General features: G+C 42.6%; 1 protein-coding gene across 1 annotated transcript in view; it reads left to right on the top strand.

The window, feature by feature from the left end:
- The window catches only part of COLGALT2 (collagen beta(1-O)galactosyltransferase 2), a 125,771-nt gene that overhangs the window by 71,770 nt on the left and 34,165 nt on the right, over window positions 1-19,836 (top strand). The window contains exons 3-6 of the mRNA XM_040359797.1: window positions 4,770-4,887; window positions 5,159-5,293; window positions 7,229-7,433; window positions 12,131-12,250. Coding sequence (XP_040215731.1) covers window positions 4,770-4,887; window positions 5,159-5,293; window positions 7,229-7,433; window positions 12,131-12,250 — 578 coding nt within the window. The remainder of the gene's footprint in view (window positions 1-4,769; window positions 4,888-5,158; window positions 5,294-7,228; window positions 7,434-12,130; window positions 12,251-19,836) is intronic.

The following is a 19,836-nucleotide window of genomic DNA, read 5'->3' as shown; positions in this document are numbered from 1 at the left end:
GTGTATTTTAGAAAAGAAAAAAGAAAAAGATAAAAGTAGTTGTAAAGCCTCAAGGTTTTTCACCTTAATGCATTCTATGAAATTAAAGTGACACTAAAGGTTTGAATATATTTTTTTTAATTAACAAACCAACATGTCATACTTACCTCCACTGTGCAGCTCATTTTGCACAGAGTGGCCCCGGTCCTCGTCTTCTGGGGTCCCTCAGTGGCTGTCTCGGCCCCTCCCCATTTCCGATAACCCCCTCTGGGAAGCGCTCTCCCAAGGGGGTTACCTTGCAGGTGTGCTCCCGAGTCCTGTGTTCGGCGACCATACAGGAGTCGCCACTTCCCCAGCCCTCGCATCATTGGAAGTGATTGACAGCAGCGCGAGCCAATGGCTACGCTGCTATCAATCTATCCTATGAACCAATGAAGAGCCAAGAAGAGCTGAGAAGACCGAGCAAAGGAAGAGCACATTTGTCAGTGATCATAAGATGTTTTTTCACATTGATAGGTCCATTAAGGTTAAAAAAATGACCCTTTAAGGTGGAAAAGCTTCTGTGCTGCAGCTTCTCTCGGACCCCCCCCCCCCATTTTCCATTGGCTCCCGCTGTTGTGAATCAAATACAGTGACACGGGAGTGAGGCTGAATCCCGCTGTCTGTGTCAATGGACGCAGTAGCAGGACTTGGGAGCAAGCCTGTATGAGTGCCCCCAGGGAAAGCGGCTTTCCATGGGGGTACTTGATTAAAGAAGAAGTCCAGCTTGAGCTCGTTTGGCTGGGCTTCTCCTATGAGTCACAGGAGTGATATTAGTTTTGCACTCCTGTGACCCGTTTTCAGCAGAGAGAAGTCTGAAGTCCGCTGTCTGCTGTCGTCACCAATATCAGTCCAGGCACCGCGTCATCCCGACTCTGGGAGTCTGGATCCATCAGGTGCCTGGACTGACACCTGTCTCAGCGAGCTGCTGAGAGACTGAGGTGGCCGCTCCCCGCCCCTCCACAGCTCAGCGCTCCAATGAGCGTGGAGAAGCAGAGCAGGAGAGCTGCTGATTGACAGGCAGCAGCTCTCCACTCGGGGAGCTGAGAGAACCGAGCCATCAGTGGTGTGGGAGCGCTCAGTTCTCAGTAAAGAAGTACCAATGTGACATCCACATAGGTAAGTATGAAGCCGAATTCCCATACTTGTCTTTTAAGAGGAGGGGCCTGGAGTGCCAGCAGGGCACCCCAGAAGAAGAGGATGAGGGCTGCTCTGTGTAAAACAATTGCACTGAACAGGTAAGAGCCGGTTGACACTGGGGTGACTAGTCAGGCGGGTGCTCAGCCGCCTGACGAGTCGCGTCCCATTCAATGCAATGGAACCGATCTAATAGGAGCGACGCAAGTCGCTCCGACTTAGAAAAAGGTTCTTGCATGACTTCGGGGGCGGCTCTGGGCGACCTGCATTGACTTCTATACAGAAGTCGTTTTGAAGGTCGCCTCTGAAGTCGTCTTCAGGACGACTTGCAGAGTCGCCCCCTAAGTCGTGCCGCGGAAGTGTGAACCGGCTCTTAGTGTAGGCATGTTTGGTGTTTTTATTTTATTTAAAAACGAGGGTTCACAACCACTTTAAGTGTCAGTGTGTTTAGGGTAGATCCCTTCTTTGAACAAACAAATCAAACACATATGTGGCACACTGTGATTCTCAGGATTAGGAGAACTTATTTTGCAGGGTTTTTGGTCATGGTAATGGCATAAAAATATAAGGCTAAAATTGTAATTGTAATAACTATTTTGGGCCAGTTTTCATAATAAAACAAAATCAGGAGATATCTATTACCATTTACCACCAAATGAAAGGCTAATCTGTCCTGAAAAAAATAGGCATAATCCACCTGTATACACCAATTAACTGCAATGATATGTACAATTTTACTAACATGTTAAAGTTGCAAAATTAAAGGTTTGCTTTGAACCTGGTCATGGAGGGGTACATGTCTTTTTAAAATGCAACTAGTGTTGTTCTTGAATTTGACTTGATATGCCCTATAAAGTAGAATAAAGCAGAGGTGGGGTGCTACTACCCAATAAGATGAGGGAATTTTTAGAGCGGCCGAGTGACAAAAGGCAGTCGCACAGCTACAATGGCAATCATGAAAATAGGTAGTCCGCAACTCCTTGCTTGCTCTTTAAAATTGTCAAAATTCTCAATAAGATACAGTTTTTTTTTTACTAAAGGCAAATCCACTTTGCACTACAAGTGCACTTGGAAGTGCAGTAGCTGTAGATCTGAGGGGGACATGCAAGGAAAATAAACAGCATTTTTTGCTTGCACATGATTGGATGATAAAATCAGCAGAGCCTCCCCTCATTTCAGATCACCCCTCAGATCTACAGTGACTGCACTTCCAAGTGTACTTGTAGTGCATACTGTAGTGGATTTTCCTTTCGTAAATCAACCCCACAGTGTCAGACAGTAAATGTAAATGCGTTTCAGCCATGTAGGCCTTGTTCACTACCCCAGTGTTTCTCAACTCCAGTCCTCAAGGTGCCCCAACAGGTCATGTTTTCAGGCTTACGATTATTTTGCACAGGTGATTTGATCAGTTTCACTGCCTTAGTAATTACCACAGCCATTTCATCTGAGGGAAATCCTGAAAACATGACCTGTTGGGGCGCCTTGAGGACTGGAGTTGAGAAACCCTGCACTACCCTATAAAAGTAGCCCTCTGCTCAATAGCCGGAAAACAGAGCAATGAGCCAATCATGTGTGCTAACCAGTAATATGGAAGAGCAGGGTAACCTCTTCAGTCTCCTAGTGCTCCCTAAGGCCCCGTTGTTCTCTGGTTAACCAGAGGACAACGGTCTGAAGGACCATTTTCATCGGCCCAAACCGATCGTGTGTAGGCCCCATAGGTTATTTAACCTTAGGTTAAAAAATGGCAACTTGCTTTAAAATGTAACTGATAGATTGCTAACCGATAGGTCAAAACCCATCGTTAGTACGCACAACCATCGGTTTAAAATCCACGCATGCTCAGAATCAAGTCGACACATGCTTGAAAGCATTGAACTTCGTTTTTTTCAGCACGTCGTTGTGTTTTACGTCACCACGTTCTGACACGATCGTTTTTTTAACTGATGGTGTGTACGCACGACGGACCATCAGTCAGCTTCATAGGTTAACCTAAGACAATGGTCCTTCAGACCGTTGTCCTCTGGTTAACCTATCGTGTGTACGAGGCTTTACTGTCTAGTCAGCAGGATGGGAATGAGTAGAGAACAACACTGTATTTCTAACAAAGTCTACAACTGTAACAGAGAGTAGTATCATCTGCCTGGCTGTACTATTTGGCAGAGTTGTAAGGCTCCATTCACACCTGAGCGTTTTGTCGCCTGAAGCGCGACGCTCCAAAACGCTAGAGGGGAAAAAATACATTATTCTCAATGGAGATGGTTCACATCTCCACTCCAAAATGCCTGACGCCGAACGCCTGAAGCTCAAACAAGTTCCGGACCCTTTTTTTGTCGCGCTTGGGCGTTTTTGAGCGTTTGCATTTCCCATAGAAAGTAATGGAAATGCTCGATTCAAGCGACTAGTGCAACAACGAGCAACAACGAGTGCAACAACGAGCGTTTGCTATGGGCGTTTTGTCGCTTTAATCAATAGAATATTTCACCCAGGCAGAAGATAAAAAAATCTACCAACATAGCAACAAGTGATGAAAAGATGATAATTTTTCCTATTGGCTAAAATAACAAACGTTGAAGTACAAAAACGTCGGACGACGCTGTATGCAAATACGCCTGAATACGCTCAGGTGTGAACGCAGCCTAATGCCGCGTACATACCATCACTTTATGTGATGAAAAAAAACGACACTTTCTGTGAAGTAAAAAATGACGTTTTTGAAACTTCAATTTTCAAAGACGAAGTTGCCTACACACCATCGTTTTCTCACAATGATCTTGCAAAGTGAGGTTACGTTCCACCACGTTTTACCATTGAAGCTTGCTTCATAAGTAGCTTCTGGGCATGCGTGGATGAAAAAACGTCTTAGAAAACTACGTTTTTTGCTACACACGGTCAATTTCTGTGAAGTAAAAAGTGCACTTTTGAAAAACGACACATAAAATTGAAGCATGCTTCAATTTTTTTTGGTCGTTTTTTACAAGACATAAAACGACGTTTTCCCCCACACACAGTCAATTAAAGTGACGTTTTTAAAAACGTCATTTTTTTTCATCACATAAAGTGATGGTGTGTACGCGGCATTAGAGTCATCACTCAGAGACTGTATAAGTCAGTGGTGCTTCAGGTGAGCAGAGACCAGGAGAAAAAGAGGAATTAAAAGCCACAAGAAAGATCCTTCTATGTATTTTATTTGTGTATTTAGCTATTTCCATGGCGTTCAATTTCAATCAAACATCCAGCCAAGCCAGTGGTTACATATAAATCATATATTTAATAATGATTGGTTTCCAGTGCAAAATCCAGACATAGATACTTTGTGGGGACTTTATTATTAAATGCTATGTTCAGGCCTGTAAAAATCCTGTAATAAAAATACAGTATTCCTGCATATGGTATGTTCAATGATTTCATGGCCAGGTGTTCTCCAAGAACAAGTGCAGCACATAAATGAAAAGTATAAAGCTCAGGAGGATTGATGGGAATTTTCACATGACTGCTGATCACAGCTGCAATTTGCAAATATACTATGTACACAATTCATTTTTTATTTAATATTGTGAACCTAATAATTATCAGAAAGCCAATCTTTGAATCTCATATTTACTCTTTTTCTGTAGATCGTATACTGATGAATTTGGACCAAAGCACTGGCCATCATCCAGATTTATCCATGTGATGAAACTTCGCCAGGCTGCACTGCGCATTGCAAGAGAAAAATGGTCTGATTATATTTTAGTAAGTCAGTTATTGAAAATGTGTCATTTAAGTTATTAAAATGTATTGGTTCCTTTTGGTTTTGTTTGGAACAGACTATAAATCAAATTTGGCTGGAAAAGTGTAATATTACACAATTAACCTTTGCTATGATCAGTTACATTAATACAAACATTGATCAACTCCTAATATAAGATAACTTAAAATATATTTTTGAAATGTAAAATAGATTTTTTTAAATTCATGTAATATGTGTTTTTATTAATTTTCTTGCATACTTTTTTTTTTATAGTACATTGATGTAGACAACTTTCTAGCTAATCCTCAAACATTGAATCTTCTGATTGAAGAAAATCAAACCGTTGTGGCCCCTATGTTGGAATCTCGGTCATTATACTCCAATTTCTGGTGTGGTATGACACCTCAGGCAAGTATCAAATTATAAGAAAATATGGCTGACCACTGCACTTTATGAAACTTTTCAAACATTTCAAAACAAAACTGCTAAGATTTGTTATAATATGTGAAGGATTTACCGTAAACAAAGTGGTTTCTGTGTTATACAGAAGTGGTCTCCAAACTGTGGCTCGGGGCGCCAGATGTGGTCCTTTGCCTGCCGTTATCCGGCCCTTGGGACACTTCTTCTCCAGCTGACACCAATGATAGGGCACTATTCCTTCCACTGACGCTAATGATGGGGCACTATTTCTCCCACTAACACCAATGATGAGGCACTACTCCTTCCACTAATACCAATGATGGGGCACTATTCCTCCCATTGCCACCAATGATGGGGCACTATTCCTTTCACTAATACCAATGATGGGGTACTATTCCTCCCACTTTCACCAATTATGGGGCACTATTCCTTCCACTGATACCAATGATGGGGCACTATTCCTACCACTGATACCAATGATGGGGCACTATTCCCTTCTACTGACATCATTGATGGAACCTTATTCCTCACACTTATACCAATAATGAGACACAATTACTCCCACTAAAACCAATGGTGGGGCATTGTTTACTTCCACTGATGCTGGTGCATGTTCTATGCCCAATGGCCACATTCTTGCTCCCCTGAAGGACAGTAAACTGGCCATTTGTTTGGAAAGTTTGGAGACCCCTGTTATACAGCAATGAAATGTAATCTTTGAACTGTAAATCACCCTGTTATCATTTTTCAATCAAAAATGATATGGTTTAGAGATCCTACGCAAAAGGTTAGACAGACTAGTACCAGTTTTTAATGATAAACTTTCTCTGCTCATGAAAATGACTTGTGGTGGTATGAAATTGGCACATTTATAAAATGGTTCCCAATATTTCATATAAGCTTGAGTACCTCCTGGTGTAGACTGTGCAGAGGTTTTATAAAGGGTCTTGCTACAGAAGCTATGTGTAGCAAAAATCGAGGTGACACAATCTACACTTCCATGCACGATGATGTATCATGCAAGAAGGTAGATATTAAGATATTAGTTAATAGTAGAAGTTGGATATTGAGCTTGAGAAAAACATTTAATTACCTATACATTTATAGAAATGTGCTAAGATACTTGAATTATTGAACTTACAGACTCTGCCATACTGCTATATACTGCTAGTAGGGTCATCAGTATTTTGGGAAAATGCACTGGGGAAGGTTTAACAAATGGAATAAAGACTGTTTAGTTAGCACAGAGAATGTTCACTTAGTGATATAGGGCCCCATATACAGTATAAAGCAGCAGTAAAAAAGCAAAAAAAAAAAAAAAGCATATTTATAAAGCATGACAGTATGCTTTACAAATGTGCTTAGAGCTCCATTTGCTTTGAGGATGGCTAAACATGCGGATCACAATTAACACAAATAGAAGGGGGGAGAAAGCCATTAGGAGAGTTCTATCACACGACCTGTCTGTAGGAAGACCCCATTAAATTAGTAAATAAAGTAAAACTATGTTTGCTTTATATATCCAATTATGTGCTAGGAAAATGAAGAAAAAAAAATATATTACAAATACAGGATTGTTGCTTATATGTGATCGGATGACTGAGGTGAACACTGATTCACCTTTTATACTTTGTAAAGTGAACATTCACTTAGCTAAGTGAACAGTCTGTTTTAGTGAATCATCCCCATTCTCTAGCTGGTGTACTATACCAAAGGTTGTACTTATTTGTAATTTCAATTTGAAACTCATATTTGCCTGTTCCACTGCGTGTAGCGCAGGTACCTGCTAATGTCACCATGGAATAACACAGTTTTTAGAGACAGAATGGTGGCTTTATTATTTTTTTTTGTAAATGATAAACCTATTTTAGTGTATAAGATAAATGTAACTAAAATCTTATTCCTGCTGTAATCTGTTTTAAGGGTTATTATAGAAGGACTCCAGAGTATGCTCTCTTAAGAGAATGGAGGAAAACGGGTTGTTACCCTGTACCAATGATTCATTCAACAATGCTCATTGACCTTCGAAAAGAAGCATCTCGAAATCTTCAGTTTTATCCTCCGCATCCCGACTTTACTTGGTCATTTGATGACATCATTATATTTGCCTTCTCCTGCAGGCAAGCAGGTATGTGTTTTGTAATAGTATGTGCACAGTAATAGTTTGACACATATAAAAGCCTATTCAATAAGTCAATGGAAAAACAAAGTGCACAGTAATGCCCCGCAGTATTTTGTATAAACCATACAGATACGCCACTTTGCAGTCAGGGTCAGGACATCCTTGGACATGTTTTTTTTTCTATAATCTTTATTTATGATAACAAAAATGACAGAACATACAGGTACACATAACGACATGTATTCCCACTAAGTAATAAGGCTGGGTTCCAATACATAAGGCAAATTAAACAGTAAAATAGCCATATCTGTCCTCCCAATCTTATAATGACCTTCCCCCGAAAGAGAATGAGCTACCGCACTGGTATAAGGATCACTTAGGTCTGTGTTGGCATGACTAGCCAAATACACACAACGTTACACTAAGAAGCCTTCTCCCGCATGTCCCCGCTGGAGAGGGGGGGTACTGGGAACCTCCATCTCACCCTCTCCGGCCAACATCCAGCCCGTGGTTGAGTAAGAGAAAGACAACATTCCATTATGGGCCCCGTCTCCCCTATGGCAGGGAGAGGGGGCAGCAAGTGGTATACCAAGTGAGCACACTCGCAGTACAGTACCTAACTTCTGCTGGGTAGCTTGTTCCAGGTAGCCATGGGTGAATCCAGAGCATAACACAAAAACAAGACATAGTAAAGGTAAAGAGAATAGTGAGGGGAAGAGGAAAGGGAGGGAGCTCTCCCCTCCTGACACGCTCTCATGCTCCTACTTAGAAAAAGTCTGTAGTGGTGTCCAGCCGGTGGTCTACAGTTCAGAGGGGACTAAGGTGCATCACCAGTGGTGGTCCTACCCTTATTGGGATCCCTTTTCCAGGGGGCTTGATGGTGCTGACCGATATGCCTCCTATGGGAAGGCTCAGCAAGCTCCAACAGGGCAGTATCTAAGCTGGAGGTGACATATCTCCCATCAGATGTATGTTTTAGCCAAGAGGCCCAAATAGCGTTGAATCGCTCCTTGGTGCCATTGTAGGTTGCTACCCATTCCTCTGCTCCCCTAATCACCTTTTCCTTTCCGGATCCACTCCTCCCTATCGGGAACGTGCATCTGCTTCCAATAAATAGGAAATAGGCGTTTAGGAAGTGTGGCAGGGCACTTTTTCGATATTGGCTGACTGGCATAGAAGGCACATGAAATAGGAAGTGCAAAGGAGAGAGGGGAACGTCAATGCCCAGTATATCTTGTATCTGAGTTTTAATTTCCTCCCAGAATGGCTTTATTTTCAGGCACTCCCACCATATGTTAAGCAAGGTGCCCCGGAGGCCACATTCCCTCCAGCAGCGATCAGACATGGTGGGGTAGATTCGGGATAGAGCCGCTGGCACCCTGTACCAGCATTTCTGCAGCTTGTAGTTAGTTTCCTGTGTTCTAGACTCGATAGTGCTAGAGTGTGTTAGCTGGTGCAGGTGAGTCAGCTGTGTCCCAGAAAATTCCTTCCCTAGGCCCCATTCCCATTCTCTTATAAAGACCGGCTTAGTCTCTAAGGCGGCCGAGCCCAATAGTTGGTACAGTTCTGAAATCATGCAGGGGGTGGGTTCATCCACAACAAATAGGAGCTCGAATGTGGTAAGCTGAGAGTTAGTTCTAATGGGTTGGTTTTGCGTGGCAAAAAAGTTATTAAGTTGCTTGTGTCGCCAGAAGTCCAGTGGGAAGCTACCATGGTGAGCCCTAAGGGTCTCAAGGGTGAGCAGTCTACCGTTCTCCAGGAATTTACCACAACAGGCATTAGAGTCATCCGTCCACTTCTTAAAAAATGCTATTTGTTCTCCTCGGGAAAACCAGCAGAAGCCTCCAAGCGGAGCCAGCGGTGACATGGGGAGGCCAGTGAATATGTGCTGTTGATCCTGTCCCAGACCCGGAGAGCATGGGTTGTTAGGGGAGAGGGAGCATCTGACAGTCCCCTGTGTTCCCTAGCCAGCCTCGGGGCATAGGCTAGGTCTCTACCAGCCAGGCATTTTTCTAAGCATACTCAGAGCCTGGATCGGGTGTGAAAGCGCCAATTGAGTATCCGCTTAGGAACGATAGCCCTGTAGTACCTTCTAATATCCGGTATACCCAAGCCACCAGCACTCTTTGAGTGCTTCAGCACTCTCATAGCTAAGTGGGGTCTCTTCCCACTCTACACAAACTCAGAGAACATTCTAGTGATTGCTGAAAAAAAAGGTGCTTGGCAAAGAATTTTGATTTTCATATATTTAGGAAAGACATATAAAGACATGAGAATACATCAGAGTATATGCACAAGATCTCCCCACAGTTCCTCTATCTAGACAAAGGCAAGCTCACAGCTACAACCATCATATACGTTTTCATTAGAACAGGGAGGAGATCCAGGCTAAAAGTAGGTGGAGGTGGATCTCACTTGAGAAAGGGATTTTTACTCTGAAACGTTTGTCTGCATGCCACCTAAAGTTTTTTTCTGGTATCAAGCCATGTGTATTGCTAATTTCTGTATTTTTAGAAACCCAATCTATCTATATTTAACCCTTTATATACTGATGTTTTGTGTGTGCATTAGCTCACCCTTTGTTTTACTAACTTTACATCGGGTTTATCACTAATGACAACCCTTATAAATGCATCATCTTTTCAAACACATCATAAAATGCATTACAAAACAGGGGATGATTTTGCCTGCAGTAAATTGCATTATTTATGTTCACAAGCCTTTGGCTGTACTTCTCCTGTGGATGATAGGAGTGCATTCACTCCTGTGACCCGTCTTTCACTCTCTGCTGATGCCAGAAGTCAGTCCAGACACTGTGTCATTGCGGCAATAAAGTCAGGTTCCGCTAGGAGCCTGGACTGACACCTGGCTCAGGCTCTCAGAGAGCCTGAGCCGGCCACACCTGCCCCCTCCAAAGCTCAGCACTCCAATGAGCAAGGAGGGAGGAGAGCAGAGAGCTGTGCTGACAGTCTGTAGCTCTCTTCTCACGGAACTTTAAAAAACCGAGTGATTGGCAATGTTTAATCGCTTACTTCTCAGTGAAGAGGCACCGGGGGACTGATGCTACATTCAATAAAGTATTGAATAAGGTAAGTATGATTTCTAAAAAAAAATATGACACTAATATCTTAAAATGACACTAAACTCTGGGTTAAAAATATATATATATATACATAAATTCTATTCAAGTATGTATTTTTAACTCAAAAAGTACCTTCTATTGCTCTCAACCCCCACCAAATCTGCAAATTCCTTACAAGTCCAAGCAAACAGAAGTGTGTGTGTGTGTTCTGCAAATAATTCAGTAAGAAATCAATTCATAAAAAGTAGATTACGGGACCATTAAGCAGTGGGCGTGTATGGATTAATTTTGGAGAATAAGAATGTTGTTTAGTGTCACCTAAATGCACATAAGTTCCCATCCATGAGAGAAAATTTTACATTTTTACAGAAATGTACTGCCACTTTCTGTATATTTGTAGTCTTTGCATGCTACTACAAGTATATTAATATTAATATTACCATATCACTAACGGTGTGTGTATAGGCTGAATGAGATACAATCAATACAAATAAATGAAACAGCAAGTATAGATAAATGCATAGGAAAAACACATGGAGTAATCAGGGTTTAGCTACAGACAAAGGAATCCCAATGCAAATATTGCGTTAGAACGTCTTTCTTTCCCTTGACAGAAACCCCTACCATTTATTGAGTTCCTTACTTCACTGCCTTGCAGTGAACTTACAATATAATAGAGTGGCCCATCTGAAGAGCTATTGGGTTCTCCAGAGGTGTAAAAGGAAGTTATATTGATGATGGAGGGTTCATTGAGTGTAATATAACAAAAGTATGAATTAATTGCCTCACTACTGCTAAAAAAAAGTCTGGATATGACCTTATACCAGTAAGGGTCAGGGTGGCAATCCTACCTAGTTCCAACATTATTTTTTTGAGGGTAGTACAAAAAACTGGGAAGCACTCCTTAAAATTTGTGCCATGATGATAGCCTAAGTCCACCCCTTAGTAACACGGATGATCTATCATAACGTATGATACTCTATTGCACTTTCCCTTGCAGCTTTGCCTTTTTGCACTGCTTTGTTAATTAAACCTAATGAGTTGTAATGTCTTAATGTAAAAATGAATAAAAATGCGAGAATTTCATTAAGTCTACTCTTGTCTAGCCCCAGACTCCAATGGCAGGATGAAAAAAAAATTAACTATAAAGTGTACTCTATGATTGTAGTATGACTGGTGTTATGATCCTTACAATAAAAAAAAAATACAATTTATCCAGAATGGTGGCCAGTAATGTGTACGCCGTATGAGGGAAATTGTGCAACAGAATTGTTAAAGTCTGCCTGCAAGAATTTGCAAAAGAATAGAATTGGCTACATTTATCTGAACTTCTATTGGAAAAAAATACAATGTCAAAATATCCCCCCAAGAGCAGCTAGGGAATCAATGTATTGAAGCACAAGCTGGGAAAGCTCTTTTCATTACAATTGCAAGACTATACAAGATTTTGGCATTATTGTTTTTGTTCTGTTTCACCTAGGTGTAAGATTGTATCCCCTTAGCATGAACATTTACAATGCACAAAATGGCATACATTTATAAGGAACCTAATCATTTGTGGGCAAAAGTTTATATATTTAAAACTGTATACCATTTGATACAGATTCTCTGTCTTTTTTAGGAATTCAGATGTATCTATGCAATAAGGAGCATTATGGATATCTCCCTGTACCTCTTAAACCATCTCAAAATTTAGAAGATGACATGGAGAACTTTGCGCATGTTCTTACAGAAGCAATGAGTAAGTGAAGAGTCAATAGTAGAATATAAGTAAAAATCATTGATTTCTGTCCAGCTCTATGGTAACCTACAGGGGAAAGTTGACCACATGTTTATGTAAAACTGTTGGCTACAAGAAATTGTATGGTACAGTTAATTGAAACAACACCTCACAACAGCTCATTGAAACAACACCTCACTCCTACTGAACGTGCTAAAAGTAAATACAATTGTCTCATATATACCTTTGTACCTTCAGTATGTCAAAGAGTAAAGCAAAGAAAATGAGAAAAGGAGATGGATTATTGCATATAGGCCTAGACAGATTTGTTTGTACCTCTAGAAAAGATTATAAATAATTGGACCACAGTGAGTAACTGGTTTCTGTATTTAGTATCACACATGCCTACAGTCTTTTAATCAGTCAGCCTATTTAAATGTAGAAAAATGAAATGGAGAAGATCAGAAAGAAAATTTTGACTAGCATGTCAAAGGTTAAGGTTACAAGACCATCTCCAAGCAGCTTGATGTTCCTGTGACTACAGTTGCAAATATATTAAGAACTTCCATAGACATGGTTGCAGGAAGAACATCGGCCCCTGAGTAAACAGAAGGTGTGTGAATGTAGTGAAAATGGTAGGCAAAGAGACAAGGAAAACTTCCAAAGAGATTCAAGATAAACTCCAAAGGCTAGACAGTGGGCTCAAAGGAAGAAGAACCAGGAGGATGCTAATCAGGGGTCAAGTCGTGGTGAAAAAAGTTTGGGAACCCCCACCCAAGATCCACTCCCCCACCAAAAAAAAAGAAAATGATACGCTCATATGCATAATTACTAAACCGCAAGTTCTTTCTAAATCCCGAGATAACTCTCGACAGACCTCCGCAATGTCTAAGTCACAGGTCATGGATTCTCCAATGGGATAAAATCACCCAGCTAAAAGCAGCCAACGATGGCAAAGAACAAAACATTTGACTATCCTAAAGTGGCTATGAGCCTATGAGCCGTGATCTTAATCTTATCAAACATCTATGAAATGAGCTGAAACATGTGACCTGGAGAAGGTACACTTTAAACCTGATATAGCTAGAACAGTTTTCTCAAGACTTGTAGGCCAAAATATCTATCAGCAGATTCAGAAATCTCATCCAGAGCTATAGCAAATTATTATCTCTAAAGGTTGTACAAGTATTCTGTTGAATCAAAAATCAAAAACAAAGTCTGATTTTATTTAATGTGCAATAAGCAATAATGAAATCCAATTACCTTGATCAGTTTAAGGTTATTTCAGAGAAAATTGTGGGTGCTTCTTTTACCTGGAAGTCCACCTCTGTACATCAGAAACTCCACACATCTGTGCAAATGGACAGCGCCCCTATAACCACTGCTATAAACATGGCTCGTCAGCAGAATTCTTATAAAATATTGCTGCTGATGCATGCTGATAAGAGTTTCTCTACTCTTTGGTAGTTGTCAGGCGCTTCAAGGGATCGGAAAAAAAATACGATTTCCTCCCCTAAAAACAAGTTCAGCGCTGGCCTCAGCCTTAGCTCTTAGATTTTTTAATGGCAACCACGTCTCTGTTGAACAGGAACCTTCTTCTGTCCTTTAAAAAATATATTATTATTTTTCCTTTTAAGATGTTAAAATAAATATTTTCAGTGTTCGTTTTTATTTTGTTGATAAATTCTGTACGTGTAAAACAGATCTGCTTCATGCAAAAAAATATTATCAATGTGTGTGCTTTGATGTTTTCAAAACCTAATTTCTGTGGATAATTTTTAATTCTGTATGTAGCCATTTTTGCATAATACATCCTTAAAATCATTACACTCTAATTCTCACAATCCAAGTCCTTGGGAAGCCAAGTCACGCGCCTGATATCTTATTTCAGTTATTACAACACTCAGGCCCTGTACACACGATAGAACATGTCTGATGAAAACGGTCCGCGGACCGTTTTCATCGGACATGTCCGCTGGGAGATTTTGGTCTGATGGCTGTACACACCATCAAACCGAAATCCCCACGGACAGACAGCGCGGTGACGTGGCGGTGACGTTGACGCCGCCACGTCACCAAACCAGGAAGTAAAATACTTCCACGCATGCGTCGAATCCATTCGACGCATGCGGGAGATTTCTGTCCGCTGGTTAGGTGTACTAACCAGCTGACATGTCGGACCGACGGGTTTCCAGCAGACAAGTTTTAAAGCATGCTTTAAAACTTTTGTCTGCTGCAAAAAAAAACCTGTCTGCTAGGCTGTACACATGGTCCGATCTGTCTGCTGAAACTGGTCTGCGGACCAGTTTCAGCAGACATGTTCGGTCGTGTGTACAAGGCCTCACAGTCCCATTGATATTGGATATTGGATAAGCTACGGATCTCTATATTTATTACAAATGACATAATAACAAATATTACATGCAATGATAAGTATGAAGCCCCATACACACTATCAGTTTTCCTGCAGGTTTTTCTCTTCAGGTTTACCAAAACCATGTAGTACAAGGGCCTGCCTGATTGCATACAAATTGAAACTCTTGAGGTTTGACCTCATATTAGATGGTTTTGGTAAATCTAAAGAGAAAAACCTGCAGGAAAACTGATAGTGTGTATGGGGCTTGAGACTGTGATGTCAAAATGTTACTTCAAAATGACCACACAACGCAGATCTCAACAGACTGGGTACAGATAAGTACAGTATATGACGAGGAGGCGTGCCCCCATGAGTGTAAGTGCACTAAAAGTGCATTTGCACTTTAATGTTAACACTGTAATGATAAAATATTTGTTCACCAAATAAACTTTTTCATTAACTCAGTAAAAAAATATTTTAATCAGTGTAAGGCTGACCGCAGGTCAGCCTGTATTTGTAGGAGGAGTCGGGAGGTATTTAAACCCACCCTCCTTCCTCCTTCTGGGCGACGGTCTTTCTTGTGTACTTCCGGTTCGTGACGTCAGAGCTCCGACAGGTCCTCCACGTGTCGCATGCTCCAGCTGCTGATCGCCGCATCGTGGGAGGTCTCCCCCTTCTGGTCACTGCAGAGCGGGAGTCACTTCCTCCCTCCTTGCGGTGCGGGGGTTCACTCCACCCACGGTTTACTTTGTCCTGGCTTTGTGCAGGGGTACCTGCTCGTCCTCAGCATTCGTCAGTCGGATGGCCCCACGGGCGGGCAGACACCTCCATCGGGTCTGTATCGGGCTGGAGAGCTCCCCACGGTGTGGACACACGCTATTTCCGGGTGTGACGTCAGAGCGGAGTCGGGTGCTCCAGGTGACGCGCGCTCCGACGGCTGATGGCTGCATCGTGGGAGGGCTTACATCAGCATGCAGCTAAGAGTCGCTTCCTCCCTCCTCAAGGTTCAGGGGTTTGCTCCACTCTCTGCGGTGGAGTTTTGCAAGGGGAGAGTGTGTTGCTCTTGGCAGCTGGGGGGGGGGCTTGGCTGAGTGGTTGGGGGGCTTAGCTGAGTGGTTGGGGGGGAGTTCCCCAGTCAGGGGGGAGGGGCAGGTTCTGTGGCTGCCAGCGCTGGCCATATGCAGCTTTCTTGTTATGTTACTTACCACATGTTCAGCTCCTTTTATGTGTATATTCTCTTTACTTCACGTCCAGCTCTGTAATTCACTACTGTCCATGTGTCATGCATCTCCCCCTGTCTTAGGTTTCTGGTAGCTTCATGTTTTTCATGCCTTCATGTTCTCATGCATCATATTTCCCATTGCGGTTACTTTCTCAGGGTTTCATGCCGTTTCTCATGCGACTACGTTTTCTCATGCGACTACATTCTCATGCGATCATGTTCTCATGCGACTACGTTCTCATGGTATCATGTTTCTCATGCGATTTTGTGTCCATGCGATTTGTGTCTCATGGTATTCCTCATGCGACTATGTTTCTAAATGCGACTACGTTTCTAAATGCGACTACGTTCTCATGGTATCAGGTTTCTCATGCGATTTTGTGTCATGCGATTTGTGTCTCATGGTATTCTTCATGCGATCACGTTCTCATGCGATTTTGTGTCTCATGGTATGTTTCTCATGCGATTTTGTGTCTCATGTTATTTCTCATGCGACTACGTTTCTCATGCAACTACGTTTCTCATGTGACTACGTTCTCATTGCATCATGTTTTTTATGCGATTTTGTGTCTCATGCGATTTGTGTCTCATGGTATTTCTCATGCGTCCACGTTCTCTTGCGACCACGTTCCCATGGTATCATATTTCCCATGCGTTTTTTTTTGGTGTCTCATGCGACTTGCGTCTCATGGTATTTTCTCATGCGTCTACGTTTCTCATGCGTCTACGTTTCTCATGCGACCACGTTTCTCATGCGACCACGTTTCTCATGGTGTTTCTCATGCGATTTTGTGTCTTATGCGATTTGTGTCTCATGGTATTTTCTCATGCGACTACGTTTCTCATGCGACCACGTTTCTCATGGTATCATGTTTCTCATGCGATTTTGTGTCTTATGCAATTGTTTCTCATGCGTCCACGTTTCTCTTGCGACCACGTTTCTCTTGCGACCACGTTCCCATGGTATCATGTTTTCTCATGCGATTTTTGGTGTCTCATGCGACTTGTGTCTCATGGTATTTTCTCATGCGTCTACGTTTCTCATGCGTCTACGTTTCTCATGCTGTTTCTCATGCGATTTTGTGTCTTATGCGATTTGTGTCTCATGGTATTTTCTCATGCGACTACGTTTCTCATGCGACCACGTTTCTCATGCAATTTTGTGTCTCATGCGACTACGTTTCTCATGCGACTACGTTTCTCATGCGACTACGTTTCTCATGCGACCACGTTTCTCATGGTATGTTTCTCATGCGATTTTGTGTCTCATGCGATTTGTGTCTCATGGTACGTTTCTCATGCGACTACGTTTCTCATGCGACTACGTTTCTCATGCGACTACGTTTCTCATGGTATGTTTCTCATGCGATTTTGTGTCTTATGCGATTTGTGTCTCATGGTATTTTCTCATGCGACTACGTTTCTCATGCGACTACGTTTCTCATGGTATCATGTTTCTCATGCGATTTGTGTCTCATGCGACTACGTTTTCTCAAGCGACTACGTTTCCCATGCGCCTACGTTTCTCATGCGACTACGTTTCTCATGCGACCACGTTTCTCATGCGACTACGTTTCTCATGCGACTACGTTTCTCAAGCGATCACGGTTTTTCATGCTTGCTACGTCCTCACATGATCATGGTTCTCATGGGTTACGTTTCTCATGCAATTACGGTTCTCATGGCATTTTCTCATGCGATTACGTTTCTCATGCTAGTCATGTCCTCATGCTGTTACGTTCTTATGCGACTACGTTTCTCATGCAACTACGTTTCTCAAGCGATCATGTGTGTTTCATGCTTACCACGTCCTCACATGATCATGGTTCTCATGGGGTACGTTTCTCATGCAATTACGGTTCTCATGGTATTTTCTCATGCGATTACGTTTCTCATGCTAGTCATGTCCTCATGCTGTTACGTTCTCATGCGACTACGTTTTTCATGCCTGTCATGTCATGTCATGTGATTACGTTTCTTATGCTAGTCATGTTCTCAAAGGTGTTGTTTCTCATGCTATCTCACGTTTCTCATGCAGGTTCCAGTTGTGTTAGTTTTCACTTGGTAGTATTAGCATGTTCTTTTAGATTCATGGCGTTCCACCGCTGGGGGGTCACCCATCACGTCTATGGGTGCTTACGGATTGAGATGATCGTTTTTAATTGGCTTGTACGGTGGCAAGTCTCCTCATCCGTTTCTCATACCTTTAATGCATCTTGACATTTCATTTCTCACACAACGACCTGACACGTCTTCAGGTTCATCAGGCCTGAGTGTACGTTTTTAATTTGCCTGCCGCCTCAGGTCGCTCGGCCTTCGCATTTCATGGGGTTTGTCACATTGTCAGTTCAGCTGCACCAGTCCTACACTTACCTACGTTTTATTTTCATAGGCTGGGCATACATGTCACTTTCATACCCTCACGTTAGTTCATGGCCACTCTCCACTGCTGGGTACCTGTCAAGGGTACTGTCGGATTGAGATGTTTCGTTTCTAATTGGCTTGTGCAGTGGCAAGTCCCCTCATCCGCTTCTCAGGGCTTTCATTACGTTTTCGTACGTCATGTTATCTTACTACTTACATCACTTGCCTGACACGTCTTCAGGTTCGTAGGCTTGAGTGTTACGTTTTTAATTGGCCTGGTTTGCCTCAGGTTGCTCAGCCTCGCTAGGTTCTTGAGACTGACACGTTTTCAGTTTTGTGCTACGTATTTGTTCCTGCTAGTAGGGGTTAGGAAAGGTAGGGATTTTCCTTTTCCTAAGGTAAGTTGGGGCTCATTGGTCATGTTTGGTTTTAACGATGTTGTTCTTGTTTGCAGAATTCATGTCACGGGCAGGAAATCGAAGGTTTTTGCCGCCATCCGTCCTTCTCCGTTTACGGGTTTCCATACATGGTGGCAGGCCCTCCTTGAACCTCCCGATACGGCCTTCTCTTTTGTTAGACGAAGCTTGATCTCAAGTTCTTGTCAATTCAGCCTAGTAGCTCTTGACTCGGCCTGGGATATCTTCCAGGCGTTTCTATCTCAGTATCCTGGGTTCTTCCCTCACAAACATTCTGTACCTACTTGCGGTTTGGTCTTTTGGCCCCTTTTCAGCTCAAACAGGTTTTTCAAGCTGGTGCCCATCAGTCTGGGCGACTGACTTTCGTGGATGTACTCAGAGATAGGCCACCCTTCTTTCCCTAGCACTCCCTTCCCTGCCAGCACAGGGCATGACACGCAGCCATTCCTTGCTGCTTAGCTAGGGTAGCACTTTCATATTCACTCCGGGCCGTGCTTTAGTACAGGTGCAGTTCGGCTGCTTTTCATCGAGGGGTCTGTATTTTCGTTGTTGAGAAGTTAGATTGGCGGTAGTCAGCTTTCTTTTCCGGACATATCCCAGTTCCACAGGTCTGTCACAGGCATTCTCGCGTTGGGGGCTTGTGGTTACATACGGTTACTTTCATTTCAATCTCTTTGCTAGCTCATCCTACTGTTTATTTTTTGGCCCCTTTTAGGCATACCGACCACGTGACCCCGGCACACCTCAGGTCAATTTCCCACCTCAGGTCAATTTCCCTGTTTCCCCCTCAGACCTTTCCCTAGCACGATTACCTGAGACTCTGAGTACAAGTGTAAGGCTGACCGCAGGTCAGCCTGTATTTGTAGGAGGAGTCGGGAGGTATTTAAACCCACCCTCCTTCCTCCTTCTGGGCGACGGTCTTTCTTGTGTCCCACCCACCCATCCCCTTTTTTCTTACTATTTCTTCTTTTACTTCTACTTGGGTATGCCCCCTTTTAGGCATACCGACCACGTGACCCCGGCACACCTCAGGTCAATTTCCCACCTCAGGTCAATTTCCCTGTTTCCCCCTCAGACCTTTCCCTAGCACGATTACCTGAGACTCTGAGTACAAATGTATTTCTGTTGAATGAAAATGCAATTCCAAACATTCTATGTGAGTATAGGGAGTCTTTTGGCCTCCAACAACAGGAACATTTGTCTGATGCCACGTACACACGGTCCTTTTTCGTCATGAAAAAAAACAACG

Source organism: Rana temporaria, chromosome 7 (genome assembly GCF_905171775.1).
Source record: "Rana temporaria chromosome 7, aRanTem1.1, whole genome shotgun sequence".
NCBI classification, from domain to species: Eukaryota; Metazoa; Chordata; class Amphibia; order Anura; family Ranidae; genus Rana; species Rana temporaria.
Note: the sequence above shows the minus strand (reverse complement) of the source record. Positions and strands in the feature narration are given on the sequence as shown.